The 24,702-nt window shown below is 39.3% G+C and overlaps 1 protein-coding gene across 1 annotated transcript in view; it reads right to left on the bottom strand.

Annotated features, from left to right (window-relative positions):
• Positions 1-867: 867 nt before the first annotated feature.
• Positions 868-24,702, bottom strand: part of LOC134291010 (uncharacterized) — a 53,837-nt gene continuing 30,002 nt past the window's right edge. The window contains exons 2-3 of the mRNA XM_062858253.1: positions 1,150-3,216; positions 868-1,087 (exon numbers count right to left, since the gene is read on the bottom strand). Of these exons, the coding sequence (XP_062714237.1) occupies positions 1,302-3,216 (1,915 nt within the window). The 3' untranslated portion in view covers positions 868-1,087; positions 1,150-1,301. The remainder of the gene's footprint in view (positions 1,088-1,149; positions 3,217-24,702) is intronic.

The following is a 24,702-nucleotide window of genomic DNA, read 5'->3' on the forward strand; positions in this document are numbered from 1 at the left end:
CGCCAGCAAGAAGAACGAGATCGCGAAGCGATGGAACAGTTGTACCGCGCTAAGGACACAAGGAAGTTCTACGAGATGCTGAACCGCTCTCGCAGAGGCTTTGTGCCACAAGCCGACATGTGCCGAGATAATCACGGGAATCTTCTCACAAGCGAGCGTGAGGTGGTCGAGAGGTGGAGGCAGCATTACGATGAACACCTTAATGGTGACGTTGCAAGTACCGAAGGTGGTGTGGTAATAGATCTAGGAGTACGTGCGCAAAACGAAAGATTTTCAGCCCCTAATCTCCAAGAGATTGAGGAGGAGGTTGGCCGTTTGAAAAACAACAAAGCTGCAGGAGTAGATCAACTACCAAGCGAGCTTCTAAAATACGGTGGAGAAGCACTGGTGAGAGCACTACATTGGGTCATTGCCAAGATTTGGGAGGAGGAAGTTACCGTAGGAGTGGATTGAAGGTATCGTGTGTCCTATCTACAAAAAGGGCGACAAGTTGGATTGCGGGAACTACCGCGCGATCACACTACTTAGCGCTGCCTACAAGATACTCTCTCAAATTTTATACCGCCGTCTATCACCGATTGCAAGAGAGTTCGTGGGGCAATATCACGCTTGATTCATGTCGCGAATACAACGTGCCCACACATCACTTGATCTTCGATTATAAATCAGCGTATGATACAATCGATCACGACCAGCTATGGCAGATTATGCACGAATACAGGTTCACGGATAAACTGATACGATTGATCAAGGCGACGATGGATCGAGTGAGGGTGTAGAAAGGGTGTAAAAAGAAGAGTGGAACGATTTTCACGAAGTCCGTTCAGCGGCTTGGTTTCGCTGATGATATTGATATTATATGCAAGCGGGGATTTTCGGCTTCCAGTCTCTATGTAATCATAAACGGATATTGGTTCAACACCTGACGTTTCGGTCACATATATTGTGCCTTTTTCAAAGGATCTGCAAATTGGACAGGTTTTAACATAGGTTTTAAGCATAATTCTACATAATCTTACAGATACAATCCCTCCGTTTACTCGTGAGGTTATGTATGTTTTAAACATAGTCGCACGTCTTCACTTCACTATAACGAGAAAACAGAATTATTCGGGTACCAGTTTCCGAAAGAGGTATCTAAACACCCACGTGGTTGAGTTCGTTGGTTGGCGCACTTTTTCAAATCGATCAGTATCGATCTGTTTTACCTCCTACGATCTACCTCTTGCCGGCGGCGTCACTTTCGCGCCAGATTTCGATTCTGTCTGTTTCTCGTTATAGTGATGATCGCTATTGTGCGCCTATTCCTCTGTTCTTCTATGTGTTGTGTGCTGTGTTGTTTTGACTGTGTGTAATACCCCTGCGTACGTGCCGCTCAGGTTTTCGGTGTCAGTTCGTTTGTTAACAGTGTTTGGTGTGTTCAAGATGTGGCATGACTCTAATATGGCTAAATTCTGTTTTTTGTTGCTTGAGTCCAATACTTCTACCTTATCTAATAGAAAATTGTGGTTGTTGGTGATACAGTGATCTAGTAGCGCTGTTTTCTCTCTCAGTCTTGCCATCTCATGATCCGTCTCGTCTTTCCCCGCTGCTCGTAGTTCCTCCAGTTTGTTGATCGTCGATCGGTGACCAGACACACGATCTTTCAGTCGGCACGATGTCATACCTACATAGCTTGCTCTACAGTCTGCACACGGGATTTTGTATATCACGTTGGATCGTTGGTTTGCCTCTAACTTGTCCTTCACTCCTGGTATTATCGATTTTACAGTCTTGCGTTGTTGTGGACAAATCACCACTTCCGGATAATCCTCACGGAGGGTCCGTTGAATCTTGCGGGTGAGAGTGCCAATGTTGACGATCGACCGGAATTGCTTCGAGTTTTCAGCATCCGTGGGCGGCGCTGTAGTGGGCGGATTTTCTCGATGTCGGTTGATGAGGCGATTGATCAGTGGTTTCGGGTAGTCGTTCTGTCGCAGTTGTTTGTGGACAATCTTCTTTGCTGTGGCTTCATCGACGTTGGTGGAGAAGGTGGTTACTCGTTTTATGAGGTTTTTGGCGACGTTCATCTTGAGTGTCATGCTGTGGGCCGACAGGTAGTTCAAGAATCTACCTGACGCGATAGGTTTGGCGTACCATTCTGTTTTTATTGATTGGTCTGGTTTTCTGACCAACAACAAGTCCAGATATGGTAGTTTGCCATCCTGTTCCACCTCCACGGTGAACTGTATTTTCTCGTGATATTGGTTGAATTCATTTCTCACGGTTTCGATTTCGCCTTTCGGTATCGCCAGCATCAGATCGTCCACATACTTCTTGATCACCGGGATCGGAAACTTGATCTTCTTGGTGACCGAATCTAGCAAGGTTTCCATCACTAGATCCGCTATTATGGGCGACAGTGGGTTTCCCATCGCTGTTCCAAACACCTGCTGATAGGATTGTCCTTTGAATTGAAAGTAACTGCAATTTATGCAGAACTCCGTCATCTCTAGGAACAAATCCAGGTTGATGTTCGTGTTTTCCTTTATTTCGTCCCAGCGCATAATGACGTTTTGTACCACCAGCTCCCTCGGAATGCACGTGAACAACGAAACCACATCCAGGGATACCAGAACATAATCCGGTGGGAGTTGTACATTGTTGATGTACTCACAGAAAGAGAACGAGTCCAGAACGTTGTAATTGCTTTTTATCGAACTTTGGATGATCGAGCCCACATATTTCGATAGTTCGTACGTTGGTGACGTCATGCAAGCTACGACTGGTCTCAATGGTAGACCTTCCTTGTGAGCCTTCGGTGCACCGTATATGCGGGGTGCCGTAGCTGTGTAGGTATTTAACCTCATCTCTGTCTTGCGATCAATCAGCTTCAAATCCGCAAGACGTTTCGCGAACTGGTTGTTTTTGCGTTGGTAGCTGGCTGTGGGGTCACTGTTTAGCTTAATGTATGTGACGTCATCATCGATCATAGCTTGTAATTTCCGGTCATACTCGTATCTCTTCATCACCACCGTTTTGTTGCCCTTGTCCGCCTCGATGACCACGATGTCAGGATGTTCGGAGAGGAATTTCTTGGTGGATGCTGTTGCCGAACGAAAGAAATTGTTGCTCGCGTCGTTCTTGCCTCTCCTTTCCGCATGGAGGTGGTTTTGGATCTGGTTCGCTATTGCGCACCTATTCTTGTCGCATGTTTCCCTGTCCAATTTGCAGATCCTTTGAAAAAGGCACAATATATGTGACCGAAACGTCAGGTGTTGAACCAATATCCGTTTATGATTACATAGAGACTGGAAGCCGAAAATCCCCGCTTGCATAATACCAATCACAGTTGATATTATAGCTCGTAAATTTGAGACGATGGCAGAAACGTACATCCGACTAAAGAGTGAAGCCAGGCGAATCGGATTAGTCATTAATGTGTCGAAGACAAAGTACATGATGGCAAAGGGCTCCAGGGAGGAATCTCCGCGCCCGCCACTCCGAATTTATATCGACTCCCGAGCAGAGGGGAATATCAAAATAATAACTACGAAATCACAAAACCTGTTTTTATATCTTGTTGTGTTATTATTGAATTATCAAGGCATTACGTTTCCATAACATGTTTTTTTGGACAATCTTATTTTGTTATGACCAAGCTATTGGTATACAGCAGTTAAATAACATTTCTATATTACATTTTGTTGTGGAATAAGTTTAGTTATTATTGTATAATTCAGAGTGTATAAATACTTTATCCTATTGCTATCAAAACTAAAACAAGTTTTGAAATAAAACCTACGTCATTCTACAACGTTATTTACAACTGCATATTCTCTCATCAATTTGTCTTCCTCTTCCAGTTTTTATTACATCCAAACTGATACAGAGTACAAGCAAACTTTTTCCCACGGAATTCTAGCTAGTGATAGTATTCCGTGGGAAAAAGTTTGCATAATAAACCAGCAAAATTTTTGAACGATTTTTTGAAAAGTACGCAAAGTTAGGCCCTAGGTGCGCAAAGTATGTTACGCTTACGGTATCACATTTGATAAGAGGTGTGGTGTATTACGTGACATGGAGGTGTTGTAATGTGTACAAAACCAAGTTCCTGCTGGGCGGTGCGAGGTTTGAAATTGACTGAGATGTAACTGAAAGGTACCCTACATACATCAAAACGAGAACATAGCAGACGATATTGAAGGTGGGGTTTGAAAGGGACGTTCCAGATTCCACCTTTGACATGAGAATTTCAATGATAAAAATGTCAAACTTATTGAGTAAACTTGTTTGAACGAATCTAATACAGACAGCTGAATCCAAAATTGTAGATGGTTTCGAATGGGATTTTTCAGAAATATTTTTGTTTTTTTTTTACATGTTTTCCCTGTCGTTCTAGAGGATGAAGTCGGATCTACCTATTTGTGGTAAAAAATTACACGAATAGTTGAAAATGTGCCTATGAGGGAAGAGAGAAACTGAAGTTCGCAAAGATTGTTCCGCCCTTCTCACATGTTGTTGGTATAAATATGTATAACATTCTCAGTCATCACGAAGTCATGTATGATGTAGAATTGTAGAATAGGATGCTAAAGTGGAGGCCATATGCGTATTTAACCACGAGTTGAGTGTACGCATATCGCCTCCACTTCAGCATCCTATTCAACAGCATATGCGATCGTTTGATATCATAACTAATTTTGCTTTCGGAATGTTATTTGTTATGTTTGTTATGTTGTTATGTAATGTTTGTCGGCTGTTCGAGTCCGTATGAAGTTGATCATCAATATTAACTTCTTTTCTCGATCAGCCTAGATAGCTGTGTAGTGTCGGTAGCGATTGTCTCAATTGGCTAAGAATAACACTACGGACCGTCTGTTCCGGTGGTAAGAATCCACCAACAGGTGACCCCTAATTCATGGTGTGATGCGGCTTTATGCTTACCGTGCCTAGGAATGAATGGCTAGGGGGTCTAATAAAAACCTAACCGCTAACGGAGCCTGTGGAGTACCAGGGCGCCCTCCACAGTATGTAGCCCTTACTGCGCTAACCGGAGCAATGGTGCAGTGGACCTTGTGTTTCTCCGAGACAATCAGCTGCCCTTCTTTAGTCTCACTTGAGGCTAAATAAGGGCGGGATTATGAAGATGTTGTTAATTAGTTTAAATTTTCACCTATATGGTTTCGCATTATGCGATTTACACAGTATATTCTGTGTATCCTCGCCTTTGGCGTTTTGCAATCGATACCGATTTGGTTTTATTGTTGCTGTTCTCTGTTGTGCTGCTGTTGCGAAGAGTTTAATCTTACCTAGTTTGGGTAGTGGCTACGGTTAGGATAGCTCAGATCAATCTTCAGCATAAAAGAACAGCAACGATCAATCTTTGCAGACTTATGCAAAATGGTACAGCCCAAGTGGCCTTGGTACAAGAACCTTACTTTCGTAAGGGAAGTTTCTATCTAGGAAACCTTGTGAACCCGGTGTTTGCCACTTTCAGTAAACGTGAAATGGCAAACTCGCGTGTCATGCCTCGAGCCTGTGTGCTTGTCAACAACGCAATAGTTGCTACACTCATCTCTGACCTAACCACCAGAGATGTATGTGCTATCACAATTGATGTATCTGTTGGAAACCTCAACAGGAAATACGTCTATTGTTCTGTGTATTTACCACATGATGAACCATCCCTTACGGATGCTTTCAAACAAGTCATCGCATACTGCACTTCAAAAGGGCTTCCGCTAATTGTTGGCAGTGATGCTAATGCTCACCATATCATCTGGGGCAGCTCAGACATTAACTTGAGAGGCTCCAGTTTGATGGAGTACTTAAGTAGTACAGATCTTGCATTACTTAACATAGGCAACCGCCCAACCTTCATGGTATCTGCTAGAGAGGAAGTGTTAGATATAACGCTTTGCTCTAGCAGAATTAGTCACGAGCTGACCAATTGGCATGTGTCAGATGAAGAATCTTTATCTGACCATCGCTATATCTTTTTTGAACATTTAAATGTTACTTCGCAAACATTGCGTTTCAGGAATCCTCGGTCAACAAACTGGGATCTTTATACTGATTTGGTTGCAGCCAAATTTCATGGATATTCACCATCCATTGACACTCCAAGTGATTTAGATGATGCCGTTGATACTACAACGACCTTCATCATGGAAGCTTTTGAAGAAGCATGCCCTCTACGGTCTGTGAAGATCACAAGAGGAACCCCTTGGTGGAACTCTGATCTGGCGAAACTCAGGAAACAATGTAGAAAGAGTTGGAACAGACGACGTTCGGCTGGTTCGGAGGCTTTCAGGTCGGCTCGCAAGGCCTACAGGAAAGCTCTCCGGTCTGCTGAACGATCCGGCTGGAAAAACCTTTGTACAAATATTTCCAGCTTGAGTGAAGTCAGTCGGTTAAACAAAATCCTTGCGAAATCTAAGGATTTCCGGGTGAACGAACTTCGTTTGCCAAATGGCGATCTGACTTCCTCTGATGAGGAAGTTCTGGAATGCTTATTCAGCACACACTTCCCTGGATGTGTGGATATTACATCTTCGGATGATCCTGATGTCTTTTCTTGTAGTTATGATTCTTTAGCTTCGGCTCGGAGTATTGTAACTATAGAATCGATTGAGTGGGCTCTTAATAGCTTTGCCCCTTTCAAATCTCCTGGGGCAGATGGGATTTATCCTATTTTGCTTCAGAAGGGATTTGATTATTTCAAACATGTTTTGAAAAAACTACTTGTTTGCAGTTTTGCTACAGGGTATATTCCCAAATCCTGGAGGGATATTACTGTAAAGTTTATTCCGAAAGTGGGTCGTGCGTCGTATGAAGAAGCAAAGTGCTTCAGACCTATCAGTTTGACCTCTTTTCTTCTGAAATGCTTAGAACGCATTGTGGATCATCATATCCGTGATGTTCATCTGGCCAACGTGCCTCTTCATGTGAACCAACATGCCTACCAATCTGGTAAGTCCACTGTGACTCTTTTACACAAGGTTGTTAACGATATCGAGAAAGCATTCGCTCAAAAGCAATCTTGTTTGGGTGTTTTCTTAGATATCGAGGGTGCCTTTGACAACGTGCCTTTCGATGCCATATTGGAAGCCGCACGGAGTCATGGTATATCTCCAATGATTTCCAATTGGATTCACCAAATGCTCAAAAACCGATATCTCTTCTCGACATTGCGTCTAGCAGGGATTAGGAAATTGAGTGTTTGTGGATGCCCCCAAGGGGGAGTCTTATCACCGCTTTTGTGGAATCTCGTAGCAGATACGCTATTGAGGCAACTCAATAATAGCGGTTTTCCTACTTATGGTTTTGCCGACGACTACCTAACATTGTTAGTTGGTATGTGCATCAGCACCCTTTTCGACCTGATGCAAAACGCCCTTCAGGTAGTTGAGGGTTGGTGTCGCCAATATGGCCTTTCGGTTAATCCGAGTAAAACATCTATTGTTCTTTTCACGGAAAGGCGAAACCGTAATGGCGTTCGACCTTTGCGTCTCTTTGATTCTGAAATCGATGTGACTGAACAGGTAAAGTACGTTGGAGTCATTCTTGATTCCAAGCTTTCCTGGACACCTCACATTGAGTTCAGAATCAAGAAAGCTTGTATGGCCTTCGGGCAATGCCGGCGTACTTTTGGTACAACTTGGGGTCTAAAACCCAAGTATATCAAATGGATTTACACAACTGTGGTTCGGCCAATATTGGCTTATGGATGTCTTGTGTGGTGGCAAAAGGGTGAAGTGAGAACGGTCCAATCAAAATTAGGCCATCTCCAAAGGATGTGCTTAATGGCGATGTCTGGAGCGTTCTCTTCAACTCCTACGGCAGCGCTAGAAGTTCTCTTTGACGTTGCCCCACTACACATTCATCTCAAACAAGAAGCCCTTTCTTGCACTTACCGGTTACGGGTACTCGGTCTACTAGAGGAAACTCCTGTGAACCGCAGTTCAACACACACCTCGTTGTTTCCACTTTTGGTGAATTGGGACAAAATTGTCCTTGCTCCAAGTGATCTTACAATTGCTTGTAATTTTCCATATAGGACATTTTCCACGAAATTCCCTTCCCAGGAAGAGTGGACATCTGGTTATCTGGAGAGAAGTATTTCAGACGGCATCGTATGTTACACTGATGGCTCCCTTCTCGAAGGTCGAGCAGGTGCTGGTGTTTATTCTCGTGAGCTAGAGCTGTATCAGTATTATTCACTTGGTAGACACTGCACCGTTTTGCAGGTCGAAATCTTTGCACTTATGTGCGGAGTGCAATCAGCACTTCAGCAGCACGTAATGGGCAAAGTAATATACTTCTGTTCAGATAGCCAGGCTGCTATTAAAGCACTTGCTTCGGCCAACTCCAGGTCGAAGATAGTTATCGCTTGTCGAACTCAAATCGAGGAGCTGAATTCAGCAAACGCTGTTCACCTTCTATGGGTACCTGGTCATTCTTCCATCGCTGGAAATGAATTGGCTGATGAGTTAGCTCGCTCTGGAGCATCACATGACTTCATTGGCCCTGAGCCAGCTATTCCGATATCGAAGTGTTGGATTAAGCTTCAGATTCACACCTGGGCTGTCACTCAACACAGACAATATTGGAATAGTTTGGAGTCATGTCGTCAAACCAAATTGTATAGTGCTGAGCCATCTCTACGGGTGGCGAAGTATCTAACTAATCTGTCTAAGCAGAATTGCAGCATGCTGGTCAAAGCATTGACTGGCCACTGCCGACTCAGCTATCACATGGCGAATATTCAGCAAGCTGATTCATTTGCCTGTGATAGCTGTGAATCCGATTATGGAACTTCGTATCATTTGATATGTAACTGTCCAGTTTTCGCGCAACTGCGTTTCCGAGTATTCGGTAAACACTTATTAAGTGAAACTGACTTCAGAAACCTGAATCTTCAGGGTATTCTGTTGTTCTTAACCCGCTGTGGTAAAGAGCTATAGGCTCTCTTTCGCTTTATGCGTTATTACAGTGCCCTTTTCAGGGCGCTGTTTGAACCCATTGTGGTACGCTTGTGCGTTAGTACCCTCTTCCAGGGTATTTTTCCTATTTCCCTACCTGTCCCTATCCCCATCCAAATCCTTTTTCCTTCCTTTTCCCTCAGGTAGATGATGAAATAGGCTGTTATTTTGGCGATGGCACAAATGTCCCAAATGGAGGATAACGTGCCTCTGGAGCCGGCCTTCTGATACCTGATACCTGAATTTTGCTTTCGGAATGTTATCAATAACTCTTTAATATCAAAATTTGTTATTGAAACATTTCCCAAATTCACTGTTAATAAGTTGTTATTGACACTAACAAAACATGTTATTGAATTGATTTTCCAGGAACAAATGTTTGTTATGTGACTTGTTATTTTGCCGCTTATTACAGACAAGTTTATAACTCAAAATGTTGTGTTAATAACATAAAAATTACTAATTCCATTATGCAGTTATTTTGCCAAAATAACGCAATTTGTTATGCTGTTGTTATTCTCTTCTGCTCGGGCTGTGATGAAATCGAGGCGGTTGAAGAATTCGTGTACTTGGGCTCACTGGTGACCGCCGACAACGACACCAGCAGAGAAATTAAAAGGCGCATTGTGGCAGGAAATCGTGCTTACTTTGGACTCCGCAGAACTCTACGATCGAACAAAGTACGCCGTCACACGAAGTTAACTATGGGCACGAAACATGGACCCAACGTGCAGAGGACCAACGCGCCCTTGGAGTTTTCGAACGGAAGGTGCTGCTTACAATCTACGGCGGAGTGCAGATGGAAGACGGGACTTGAAGAAGGCGAATGAACCATGAACTGCATCAGCAGCTGAGAGAACCAACCATCGTCCATACCGTGAAAATCGGGAGGCTACGGTGGGCGGGTCACGTCATCAGGATGTCGGATAGAAACCCGACTAAAATGGTTCTCGATAGTCATCCGACCGGTACAAGAAGACGTGGTGCGCAGCGAGCTAGGTGGGTCGATCTGCGGACCCTACGCAGAGTGCGGAACTGGAGACAAACAGCCATGGACCGAGTGGAATGGAGACGGCTACTATGTACAGCATAGGCCACCCATTCCTTAGTCTGATCGGTAAGGTAAGGTAAGGTAAGCCATTGTAAGGCAAACCTTTGCAAGTTCTTCTTCTTCTTCTTCTTCTTCTTGGCGTAACGTCCTCACTGGGACAAAGCCTGCTTCTCAGCTTGTTCATTGAGCACTTCCACAGTTTTTAACTGAGAGCTTCCTCTGCCAATGACCATTTTGCATGTGTATATCGTGTGGCAGGCACGAAGATACTCTATGCCCAAGGAAGTCAAGGAAATTTCCTTTACGAAAAGATCCTGGACCGACCGGGAATCGTCACCCTCAGCATGGTCATGCTGAATACCCATGCGTTTACCGCCTCGGCTATATGGGTCCTCTGCAAGTTCTTTAACTTTAATAAAGACAGTAAGGCGCTCTCTTGAAATACATTTGATATATTCGCCTACTCCCACAATAATCACCTAATGGTACCACCTAAGCTCTGAGATGCTTTCAGCACGGTAGGGGTCTAGACGGTATCTGGAATCTTTTTTGATTAAAATTCTAAACGATTTTTGAAGTAACTTCTGTGGGAAAACTCTGAAAACCTGTAAAGTGGAACTTACGCCAAGAAATTCATGAAGAAATTTCTGATGGATTTTTATAGATACTCCTTAAGTAAATGGTTAAGAAATAACAGAAATAAATTTTAGAACGCAATTTTTGGAGGATTTTTTTAGAAGAAAATCATGAACAAGTTTTGGAAGCTTACTTTGAAAAGCAGAGGCGAAGAATCTATAGTAGGGCTACATCACCAAAAATAAGTTCACTTCATTACCAAAACGGCAGAACGACACACATAAATTCCCGCAATTAAACCTCCGAATTTCCCGTTGACAGTTATCGATTGAAACATCCCATTTCTTCGGAAAATCAGCAACTAGATAAAATCCCGTTTATAAAAGACATCCTCACCCTGCCTCCCGGCCAATTGACAGGAAGCTACACTCTCGAACCCCCCCATCCGTTTCCCGCTTTCCACGCAACCACATTTTGATTAAATTAAAATTCGAAATGAGTTTCAATTTCATCCTTAACGAGCGAACGGTGTTTTCTCAATGCTCTCCCCCCACACCCTGACTGAGGCTGCTGGGCGTGAGCGTGAGGTCGCATCGATGATGAGAGCAGCAGCCTTGTTGGAGAAAGTCTTCCGGTGCGGTGGTGCCATCGACGCCAACGGCTTCTGCAATCAAGCTTCCCGCGGGGGGTTTCGCTTTCGGGGCGCGTTGAACAAGTGTCACGGATTGGGATTTTCTTCTTGCTATCAGCGAAAGCTCTTCTACTGGGGCAGGAGACAGGAGACGGCTAAATTAGAATTTTTCCTTTCGAATTGTATCAATAGGAGTGTATTTCTGGAGCAAATTAGCAGTTCAAAGTCGAAATCCACTCTGACGGGGCGGTAAGACCGAACGGCGAGGTGGAGATCCTTCAGTTTATTATCTATTTCTCGGGCTTATGCTAATCACATTCAGTATTAGGCTTGTTCGACGGAGGACGAAGAACATCATAGCGAAAGGTCAGGAATCAGCTTAAAAACAACGTCACGAATCGTTATTAATGGACAGCCAACCGGTCGGTGGGGGCTAAGAAGTGAAAGTTTTCGCTTTGTCCTAAGTTTTGGTATTCCAGTTGGCAGCAATTTTCGTCACGTAGTCTGCTGTAGGCCTGTGTTGCTTGTTGAATGGTTTTGAAAGTTGGATATTCGTCGAAGAAAAGCAGAGGTAAACTTTTGCTGGAAACGCCAAATTATGCAAATTTAGTCCGGGATAATTGGCTTTGACTGGCTGTTGCTTTCCGTCTAATTTACCGGAATAAAGTTTTTGGAAGAAAGCAATCCAATAAGCTTTAGCTGAATTCTGCCGACGCACACCTTTCAGGTTTCGTTTTGAAATATTAAAAATATTATCAACTGTCTTGTATCAATTCTCCTTCAAATTCAGGAAAACTAATTGAATAAGAAACTCGTGCTGCTGATTATTTTGTTTCAGATAGGTTCATAGGGTCAGAGTGCAATACACCGTGTCCAATAAGTTCTCATACAAAATACAAATTTAGAAAATATAATTTTATTTCACATCTGTGTTTCATATTTTCAAAATGAATGCATGTATTGAAGGGCCACATAATACTGATTAAATAAAGCATACGGTTTAGAATAATTTTATTCTCTATTTGTTTTTATAAGCCTAGCAGTACACTTCCTTTTTCTTAAATCCGTTTGCTCCGGCACGCAAGAAAAATGTCCGAAAAGTTGTTCATTCTACGGTAGATAAATAGAGTCCTTAAGGTTAAATTTTGAGTTTATATCCCAAGTTTATATCCCCCCGAATGGATATACTAAAGCTGAAACAATACAATTTTAGTGTTGATATGGTAAGAAATTTGCTAGTAAGCTTCACTTGAGCTGATTTCCTTGAAAATGTTCGTTATATTAAAGATAAACATCATAAAACGTAAATTTTGGACACAATTTACCACAATAGGGATACAAGTACGTTTTAGAAGTGAGAATGTTGTGAATTAACAAGATATGATACAGCCATGCTTCTTTAACACAACACATCTCATTAAAACAGGTAAATGGACATTTTTGTTGGATTCACGTTTTATTTTGTACAAAATAAAATGGCTTCGTACTCCACAAATCCAGAGTCTCATATTTTTTTCTCTTTTGGCCATAGTTACTACTAGCAATGGTGAGGACAGGAACCTAATTTGTTCCAACTTTAAAATATTGCTCGTTAAAATGTGACGAAATACCAAAGAAATGGCGTGCGTGCCAGCTGAAATGGACTTACGACACATAAGCGATCAGCAGAGAAGGATGAAGGACAGTTAATTCCAAAACATATGCTGCATTTGATCAGTGTTAGTTTGCCTTTGAATAAATATATTTACTTTCATAATCCTAATTACAGATGTGAAATTAATTCAATTTGATTTTGTATGAGAACTTATTGGATACGGTGTAAGTAGGGTAAGTAATCTTGAGTTAAACTGAATCAAAGTATTCTGAGTTTCTTTTTTATTCGTGAGTTACAACTATAGCTATTATTTCACACAAATGGCAGAGGTCGTTTTGCCCTATCTTAACATAACACTTTTTAAAAGTTGTTTATTTGATCAGTAAATTTGATATCACGCGGATCACAGTAAAGTTTCTTTCAAAACGCAAAACACCCTTAAAATTGCCATGACCTTTAGACGGGGTACAGTTTGGGCATTTTTGTATTTTTTCTTTCCTGGCCGATCGAAACTTTATTTAGTTTTGGCTGATATATGTATAAGACTGTTCAGCACATCACGAAACAGTTTTTGGTGTCTTTCAAAGCGTATTTACATTTTTTTAATCATTAAAAAATAATATTTTGGTCACCCTTCAGATGTCATTCTGTCTTTTTATTAAATCGCAACAATTAACATATTTTGAATTTTTCCTCATTCATTTTCAGTCATTCACTAGCTATTCCTACGAAATTTTTCAAAACTTTATTTTAGAAATTCTTGCAACAATTGCTTCCGAAAATCATCCATAAATTCAGTAATCCTTTAGTGATTCGCGCGTGTGCAATTTATCAAAGGATTCATTTGGAAAACAATTTATGGATTTTTCAGAAATTCCTCCACGGATTCATGTAAAAAATCCTCCAGGAATTTCATCAGAAATTCCCTAAGCTGTTCCTTCAGGAAATCTTCCAGAGAAAATGAGAGAAAAAATCTGCCAGATATGCCTTTGGAGATTTCTCTGAGACTTCATTCGGGAATTCTTCCAGGGAAATTTGCAGTTTCCTTTTGAATTTTCTACATTATTTTTAGAGAATATCCCCGAAATTAATTTAAAAATTCAATTTAAACCAGATTGATGGAATGTAACGTCTAAAATTGCTCCCTGGATTCCCTTAGAAAATCTTAAGAGATTCCTTTCAGAAAGTCTTCCACGTCTTCACTTTGAAAGTATTTTTGGAGCATCTTCTAAGGTTTCTTCAGAAATTGCTCTGGAAAACCTTCAGAATTACTTTTAGAGGATCCTCCAGAAACTTCACCTAGAACTCCTTTAAAAAGGTTTCCAAGGGTTTCCTCAGTAATTCCCCCATAAATTCTTGAAAAAAAAAAACTGCATACGGAAATTATTGCAACAAGAAGTCATTCACGGATTCGTTCAGAAATGCTTCCGACGATTCCTTCAGAATATCTTAAGTTTAGAAATGTTTCTGTAATTACTCCACTGATTTCTTTAGAAAATCTTCCACAGACTGTTTTAAAAGTTTCACTAAAGTTTCGTGGGCTTCTTTTAGATAATTTCCTAGGAGATTCTTTAGGAATCTCTTATTCCTTCTAAATTTGCCCAAGGATTTCTTAAGGAAATCTTCTGTGAATTGCTTCTAAAATTGCTCCATGAAGTCCTTCAGAAATTCCCCTAAGAATTTCTCAAGAAATCTATCCAAGTATTTATTTATGTAGATTTCTATGGGTCTCTTCTGAAACTCCACCAGGAATTACTTTAGAATTTCTCTAGAGATTCATTTAAAAAAAAGTTTCGGTTATTTATCCAAGGATTTCTTCAGAATTTTGGCCCGAAATTACATTGTTTTCTCAAAGATTCTTTCATATATTTCATTTGTATTTTTGATGTTTTTTTCAGTTTTTTTCAGATAATCCATCAGAAATTCGTACAGGTTTCGCCAGAGATTTGTACAGAAATTGCTCTGAAGAACCCATTAAAACATCTTGCTAGAATGCGTCCATGAATTTCAACAGAGATTCATCCACAATATCCTGTAAGAGTTTATGCAGAGATTCTTTCAGAATTTCTTCCAAATACCTCTTTTACAAAAAAAAAATATTAGGAATTTCCTTCAAGGATATTACTAAGTAATTTTCCACAATTTCAATAGACGAACCAGCCAAGGGCTGAAAATCCCTTAAATAAAGACAAATCAATCAATCAACCCTAGCAGAGGAGAATATCAAATTAATAACTACGAAATCACATAACCTGTTTTTACATCTTGTTTTGTTATTATTTAATTATGAAGGCATAGCTTTTCCATAACAAATTTTGTTGGACAATCTCATTTAGTTATAATCAAGCTATTGATATACATTCACTTAATTACATTCCAATAACATGTTTTGTTGAAGTACAAGTTTTGTTATTGTTGTAATATTGATCAACTTATCAACAATAGCACAACAGTAGCAAATTTTGAAATCATAGTGAAAACTCGATAATGATGATCTGTCCTCTTGTTTTGTTCCATTTTTGTATGTAATTAGGAGGGACATTTTCAAACGAATCCTCTGAAAATTCCTTAAAAAATATTCGGGAAAATACTTGAAAGTTCTGGAGGAACCCTTCGATACCCTGGAGAAGTCTTCAAAAGAACTTCTGGCGCAATCTTCTTAGAAACTCCAAAAGTAATTCTTCTGAGCAATTATTAGAATTCTTGGCAAAATCTTTTGGAAAACTCCAGGAGAATTCTTCGGAAAAAAACGGCAAAAGGTTATTGCAACCATAACAAATTGCAAATGCTCCATAGAAAATCAAAAAGCGCTCCATAAAGAATGAACATATGTTCAACGAAAATGTTCAATGTTACCCATAAATAATTGAAAACGTTCCATACTTTATAAAAAATGTACCGGTACCCAAGTAACACAGAAAACATGATGATGATTAACCTGGGCTTGTTAGGGGAATATCTGTAAATAAAAAGAAAATCGGGTTAAGTACGGTTCCTTTGAATTCCACTAAGAATTTGCATCCTTTGACAGATACGTATTTCGACCTCAACTGTAAGGTCGTCTTCAGTGTCTTGTACTTGTACTTGAGTCGAGTCAAGTACAAGACACTGAAGACGACCTTACAGTTGAGGTCGAAATACGTATCTGTCAAAGGATGCAAATTCTTAGTGGAATTCAAATGAACCGTACTTAACCCGATTTTCTTTTTATTTACAGAAAACATCTTGGGAAATCAAAATTTCAAATGAAGTTTTATAATTGCATTATAAGAGCATCCGAAAACATCTGATGTTATTTCGAAGCTTTCTTTACGTTGGATGATTACAAAGAGCAAACAAATATACATGGCTTTATAACATGAAGAAATATGTTGATAATGCAATTATTCAACAATTCTAGAACATAAGCCATAAATCACTATTGAATTTTGGCAACCATCCATGTTTATGTTTACACTTAGTAAATCTTTGCAATTTGATAATGCGGTGATCTTGTCGTGTCTGTTGGGTTATGCGATTTATTCACGAAGGCCATCACATTGCTGTTGGGGTAAATATACCTACGGCAGAAAGTTCGCCAGAATTGAGTAGTACCGGTTAGGTTCCAATGCTATCAATAGCTCAAAAACTAGCTAAACTTCCAGGAAGAAAGCGTCTCCGCGCTTTTTTTTCCTGAACGCTGCGGCTATGACTTCACCCGGTCCACTTATCATATACCTTTCCACAACGTTTCATTAAATGTACAACCTACTACTCTCATGAACTTGTTTACTCAACAGTCACAAATCTGAAAAGAATTCGGCCGGTTAACTTGATCTGGTGCTTTGCTTCATTAGATTGTTCAAATCAGCAGCCAGGAACCTTTCGACAAAATCTACTCACATCTACCACCGAGACTTCCAATGCTCCAATCTCGTGTGATTCGTTGTCATTTATCACGTTGCCGAGCTGTAGGCCAATTCTTCAAATTCATGAATATATTCATGGTCAAGGAGCTGTTCCGGATAAAGATTAATCGATGATGGTTCACTGCGAATGGCAAAATACCGCGGAATCTGTAAAACATTAACGAACTTGTGGACTATCAGCAGATCAATTTGTCTTTATTGTTGAATCAATTGTGACGTTTTGACAGATCTGGCCAGACCAGGAAAACAGTTGTAATGTAGTTATTTTCAAGTTGTAATGGTGATCGCAAAATAAAATAATAGGTATGTTTGTAGAGAATATGTTTTCAAGACGTATTATAAACGTTATAACAATTTCTTGCTAAATCTGTTTTATAGTTGCTTGTGAGACATAATTTTGAAGCACTTTCAACCTATTTCTGAGTTGGAACGACAAAATTGTTGAAATGTTTTCTGTTTCTTTTCATCTCATCAGAAAAATGCGACAAATAACAGTACCGAGGAAATGATTCGGTACAAAATTAAAATATGTAATTAAATTACAATCTTATAATTTAGATTCATTGATCATATTGAGTAAAACGTTTTGTTTCATGAAACTCGATTTTCCATAAATCATAGTCAGTCAGTAAAAAAACATGAACTTAAATTAAAATGATGACTGTAGACTTATCATTATTCAAAATATTTTGAACGGCGCTGTATGCTCCATAAATTATCTGCCATATTGCGTTTTCGTGTGGATTATTAAAAAAATAAGCAAATCGCATCGAATGGCTGATTTAGGCCTCATTTTTGAACTCAGCTTAGTGGCGCATGAATTATGCACGAGTGAAATTATAAGTTTCTCCATAAATCCTGAAGCGCAAATAAAACACTACTTACGCCACTAGGTTTAAGTCTTTATTTAATTCGTTGTCTGAAATATAAAAATACCATACCAACTCCATCACTTGGAAATTATTTGCCATGTTTGAAAAGTTATTTACATGATCAAAAAACAAATAATTTTGTTTTTGCTTATCTTTTTTTTCGTTTTACTGTTCAATTCCTCACTTACATACCGTCAGTTTCACAGTACTAACAACAGGTAATATAAGTGGATTATTCAAGCTATATAACATTAAAATAGCCTAATTACAAAAGTTGAAATGATAAGCAATATAAATGTGTTTTACAGGTTGTACCACTTTAAATTAGCTTGATTCTAACTTACGAATATGATTGTTTTATATGCATATTCTGCAAGTAGAACAATTAACAAAATACTTGATTTCAACCAATCGATATTAAAGAGTTGGTTAGAATGCACCATGATAGTACTATTGGTGTATTACAATACATCTTATATAACCTGTAAGATGTTTTATAAGCCGCCATTTTTTGCGCTGTTTTGAGTATATAAGTGTTCGGTATTAAGTCAATAATACAGTAAAAATACAGTGCATTAGGTATGAATGGTGTATTTTAAACTAATATAAAACATATTGTGTTACTTGGGTAAAACATAACATTTTCTCATTAAAAGTGAAATTTTGCGCCAATAAATAATACTGAAATGCTCCATAATAAAATACAAATGCTCCATTGCTAAATGCAAATGTTCCATAAAAAATTAAAATTGTACCCATAGAAAATTGAATATTGCTCCATAAAAAATTAAATTGCACCATAAAAAATTTAAATTGCACCATATAAAATAGACAAATGCTCTATAAGTATTATCAAACTGCACCACATAAAATACAATTTGCACCATAAAAATTCGAAAATTCTCCATAACTTTAAACATTTGCACCACTAAAGCAGTGCAATGTAAAGCAATTCATCCTTGTCGAATTAAAGTATGAGAATATGCTATCTATGGAAGATTTTCAATTTTTCATGGAGCAATTCATGTTTTCTATGGTGCAGTTTGATAATTCTTATGGAGAATTCTTTTATTTTCTATGGTGCAATTTAATTTTTCTATGGAGCAATTTTCAATTTTCTATGGGCACAATTATAATTATTTATGGAGCATATGCATTTCTCTATGGAGCATTTGTATTTTATTATGAAGATTTTCAGTATTATTTATTGGTGCAAAATTTTACTTTTAATGAGAAACTTTTATGTTTTACCGGTACATTTTTTATTAAGTATGGAACGTTTTCAATTATTTACGGGTAACATTGCATATTTTCATGGTACATATGTTCATTCTTTATGGAGCGTTTTTTGATTTTCTATGGAGCGTTTCTATTTATTTATGGGTGCAATAAATAGGCTGCCAAAAAAAAAACTCCTGGTGAAATTCTCAAAGCAATTTTCAGAGAAATCTAAAGATGAAATTCGGGACAAATAATCACGGAAAATTCTGATGAAATCCTTGAAGGGTTTCTGTTTATAATTCTGGAGGATTTTCTAGAGGAGTCTTTGAAAATCTGTGAATGATTTCGTGGAAGAACTCTCGGAGAAATTTTTGGAAGATTTTTCTTTTACATTCTCTTAGAATGAATTAAAAACTGAATATAGTATTTTTCGATCATTTAAAGTATTTTTACTCATGTTATTTGTGGGTTTGTGAGACAAAGTGAATAATTTTATATAATAAGTATAATATGGTTCAAAATGGAGAAGCGGTGTTGATTCCATTACTAATCGAAATGTTCAAGGCTAGTTCAAGATTGAATTACGTTCCATCAAAATGGAGGCTTGTAAAAGTTATCTTTATACCAAAAAAAGGGGAAGCGAGACAAAACGCATCCGAGAGCATACAGGCCAATTATTCTTTCTTCAGTTTTGTTGAAGACTATGGAAAAGGTTCTGAAGCATTTTATCAATTCTTCTTACATAAAAGAGCATCACCTATCTGACTTCTAGTTTGCTTATTAATCTGGTAAGTCAACGGTTACGGCACTTCATTCGCTAGTAACAAAGGTGAAAAAAACTTTTCAGCTCTATTCGCCTGGGAAGGTCTTGGAGTTTATAAATTCATTATTAAATTGCTCCTGACTGGGAGACGACGCGTCGTGGCAGAAGCTGATTACTTGACAAATGGTTATTAGATGGCTAGATGCGAATATCAAAACGGGACATGCCACAAAAGGACAGCTTATTGGACGCAGTGGCTTAATTTCCCCAACAGCGGAGGAAAAAATAAAATAAATCTTTTGAAGAAATCTTTAGTGGAACTCCTTGAAAAACTCTTGGAGAATTTTCAAGAAGAATTTTTTGAGAAATTTCTAGACAAATTTCTGGGAAAATCCTAAGGTAGAACTTTTGACAGAAATTTTGATACTGTTCTTAAGGAAATTTGCGGCAAAAACGCTTAAAGAAAAACATCGACATTTACATGCACGAAGTTCACTAGCCATCCTTGAAGGAAATGAGGGTCCTTGAGAGTCCCTTGACGAATACAAGAACGAATTAAAAAAAAACATGAACTAGTTTCAAGATTAATTTTTTGAAATTTCTTGAGAAGCAGAACCAGGGGCAATGCCTGGAGGAATGCCGAAAAGAATCTCTTGGGGAAATTATCAAAAAAAGTGTATGGACAGTAATGCATTTAAAAAGAAATCTATGACCAATGTCCGGTGAAAGTTTTCTGAAATAATTTTGAGAAATCCTGAGAAAATTCAATATTTTGAAATGCTGGCGGAGTTCCTGGAGGAAATCGTAGAGAAAATTCTTAAGAAGTACATAAGGATAATTGCATTTTAAAACAATACTCAGAGGAATCTTTGGAAAATTCTCGCAGAACTCATAAAAAAACACCGCAAAGAAGCCCCTTCCGGCGTTATAATAAAAAAAAAAATAAAAATATTTTAACAATTCTCACCAAATATCAAAATATTTTTGTCTTTAAAAAATCGGTAAAGAGGCTTCCACAAAAACATAAAAGTGTAGGAATGCTCAAAAATAAAACTTAATAAAAACAAAAACAAAAATTCACAAAATCGCAAATTAAAAAGATCACCTTCCAAAACATGTTTAAATTGATTTTAGATGGCGAATGATATTTAGATGAAATTTAAAAAAAAAAATGGGTTTTAGACGGTTATTCTGAGTAATTTGACCACGTTTGCTGGGGGGGTTGAATATTTATTATTCCGCCTTCCCCTACTATTTAATTTTCAATTGTGACAGTATATGCATTTCTGGTAGTTCAGAAACGAGTGACGCAACGATTTCTCACAAGCACAAGCACACATGCTCGAGGCATGACACGCAAGTTTGCCATTTCATTATTACTGTAGGTAGCAAACACCGGGCTCACAAAGTTACCTTAGATAACCTCATGTGAAGGTAAGGTTGTTGAACAAAAGCACTGTGTAAAACGCATATTGCAAAACCATTTGGTCGTCACTGTCTTGAGTTGAGTCACGACAGAAAAAGTGCGAATCTGACTAATTAACTAGCTCAATCTGCGTTACACTCATGGCTGTCTTCACTGCAAAGTGATGAGCTAGTGCTGCCATTTCTCTCCCATGAGACAGCGATTTTGATTTATCGTTCAGTCAGAGTTGCCAGATTTTCACGTATCGCAGTTTTATGTTCAAATGACAGAATTGCGCTTCCAACATCCATTACTCGTCTATAAAGTTATCGTCTTTGTCACCTAGTGCAAGTCTCCCCCCAAAAAAACCGCAATATCTGCGAAACGTTTCCGTCACTTTATAGTCCCCCCAACTATCGCACAGATTTCGACCAGCAACCGTTTTCGGCAACCGGCGCGCGGTGGTGACGGAAGATCACGTAGAACCATTCATCCGGCGTCGTCGTCGGCAGCAATCGTCATCATCATGGATGGCCATAAAATTGGCACTTCCTCGCGTTCGCACAAGCAGCGGCATTGCTGCGGTCGGTCCCTCGCGGATTCAGAACCAGAGAGACTGACTGGAAACATGTCATATCCGTTCATCGCTCTAATGCTGACGTGACGCAAAGGGAGCAATAAATATGCGTGTGCGAATCGTGCGAACGGTGATTAAATTATGATTCGGGCGGAGTGTGGGTGGAGCGAGGTGAGGTTGGATAGCAGATTGACGGTACATATTTCGGTGAAATCGTGCTGTTTATATCACGTCAACCGCAATCACGTACGCTGCTAAAGCAGCCTTCGCCGCCTCATCGTTTGTCTATATCGTGGCGCTCGTTTCCGGCAAAATTAAGCTGCGATCATAAAATAGCTGATATTTGTGTGATGTATAGGTGCCTATTGACAAACAAAATTGAAGATGGCTTCTACGAACGAACCTATGGAAGTTAGATACAGGAGTGAGTTCAATGCATTAGGGCAATCTACAAAAGGACTTTTAAAGAAATTGTTGGTTGAATTTTAACAGAAATTGGCGGATATATTCTTGAAAAAAAAAAACACGGGAAGAATCTGTAAAGAATATTCCATGAGAATTTCTATAGAAATTGATGAAAGAAGAATTGCCAAAGGAAGTTGAAACAATTTTTGGGAAATGAATTTTTCAACAAAATGGCAGAAGAATTCCTAAGGACACTGTCGAAGAAACTTTTGATGAATTTTTTTATGGAATAACTATAACTGAAGGAATACTTCAAGAAAACTCTTAAGAACCCTTAAAAAAATAATGACTAGGAATTCTTAATAAACCCTTACAGTAACATTCAGAAAAATACTAATCATTTCTCTCGATCCAGTATCTGTGAAATTTTTGATATTTCCTCTTGTTTTCTGCAATATCCACGTCGGAAATTCAAATGAAAATAAAAAAAATCATCAGTCACTCTCGACCAAGTTCACAACTCTATCAACATACGACACAAAATATGCTGCCTATCGGGCATTTCGAATATCGTTGGCAGCGATATTTCTTGTCTGCCCGGAAGCACGCCGATGGCCGTATTGTGAACAAATAGTTTTCGGATCGCTTGTTGGTCGTTGGGGGGAGGAACGGTAACCAATGGATCCGTGGACGCGAAGAAGAGACTATTTCCGAAAGAAATGGCGGAGGAGATATTCAAATGACATCTGATACCTATTAAAGCTAGAGATATCATGAAGAGCAGTGAACCTGGAGATGTTTAACATGGTGGCTCCAGAGAGGATCCAGGAATTCATCCAGGTTCACGAGCGGGGGGTGTTACTAGGCAGATGAGGCAATCACTCGTGGTCCTTCAATGAACGATGCCACCGATAGCCGCGCACTACGATGTTTTTAGAAAAGATAATGGACCGATGTATGAGTTCACCAATTCGACGTTTAAGCGGTGCCCTGTTTACTAAAAGTGACCTTGTTTCCATGGGCACCTAGATAACACGACACCGCTCAAGTGTCTGTCGCGTGAACACAGGAATTTTGTCCATAGTCTATCCATGAAAAAAAAAAATGGAAAGTCAGTTTCGAAACCCCTGTTGCATTACAAACTCGTGATATCCTCAACATTTCCAGAAATAAACTTCCGATCTCAAATGCCAGTTTAGTTTTCACTACCGTGAAGGAGGATAACATCATTATGAAAATTATTCCGTTAAACCGTAATTTGAATTAGCGCCAACTCAAACCAGAAACTTAAACTTTTCCACTTTCTTGCAATTTTCCTTTCGCCTCTTGAATTGTACCGAAGGAACCGAACCAAACTTACCGGCGGTGGCGATAGTTGGTTCTTGAAAACTCCAAGTTTTTCCACTTTTTGCGTTCGACAAATGACGTCTTTACTGGGACTTGCGAGCGCTCGCTCCGGTTCGATTCTGAAGCAAGTACAGTTAGCAGGTTTTCAATTTTTGCAAGCAATCGACGGACTTGGAACTTGCATCATCGAATGCGGTGTAGAGAAGAGAAAAGAAGAAAAACTTAAACTTAGTCGACAAGTTTTTTTTCCCTTACTGGTGATTGAGTGGGAGTGTTTTTTTGTGTGTGAAAAGGTCACAAGGGAAAAGAAAATTCATAACGCACCTCCACCGTCAGCTGATGACGATGGAGAGAAACTGTAAGCCTTCGTTAGAGTCGGAACAAACTTTTACTTTTCTTGGCTTTATGTCCCAATTGGGTCAGAGCATACCCAAGTAGGGAAATGCGCCACTTGGGCGGTGGCTTCTATATTCGTCTGTTTTCCACTATAACTCAGTCAAATTTGAACCAATTGACATAACTTTTGGAATGTGGTGAGATAGGTATAGTATCTACCCGTGTACAACATTTCAAGTCAATTGGTTCAAAATTGACTGAGTTATAGTGGAAAACAGACGAATATAGAAGCCATCGCCCAAGTGGCGCGATACCCTATGTAACAGTTTGATACTGTGCAACCATTTCTTTCTATGCTAAAGTTAAGGGAAATAACTTAAACAAACGTTCCTAGACCAACCAGGAATCGAACCCAGACACCCTCAGCTGTATCTTGGTGAATATCCGCGCGTTTACCGTTTTCAATATAGAGGTCCAAACTGAATACTATATTAAAGATAAACCAGAAGACGAAAGCAAAAAATAGGCTCGTAATGTTACGGTTCAAGTTTTTCTCTGTTGTCTGAATAAATATTTGTGTATGTTTCCGTCTTCTTTCCTTACTAGCTTTACTAGTTCCTCTTCTGCTGCTGTGGGATTTTTATCATAGTTAGTGCTTTTCCAGCAGGGAGTTCATTTCACTTTCATCTTCGGCGTTATGTCGCTCCCCCCTTTCGAATCCCACAGAGTTCTGCGTTCTTCGTTGTGCTCCTAGAAAGATGATATTTGTTTGGCGAAGGAACTTGCGGTCTTGGATCAGAAAACTGTGCAAAACACGATGACAAGCGAATGTATATACTACACGTACAACATCGAGGGAAACAAATCGGCAACTTACTTCATCTTTCAGAAAAGAGAAAAATCAAGAAAAACATTTCGTTACCGACTGGCGAGGAAGAAGTCGTAAGTTTCTTTTCTGCCATTTGGATATTTTCCTAACCGATGCGTGATGATGGTGCTTTCTTGGAGTCTATCTTTATCACCAGTAATGGTTGTTTGATTCACTGACGA

Source organism: Aedes albopictus, chromosome 3, assembly GCF_035046485.1.
Source record: "Aedes albopictus strain Foshan chromosome 3, AalbF5, whole genome shotgun sequence".
NCBI lineage: Eukaryota > Metazoa > Arthropoda > Insecta > Diptera > Culicidae > Aedes > Aedes albopictus.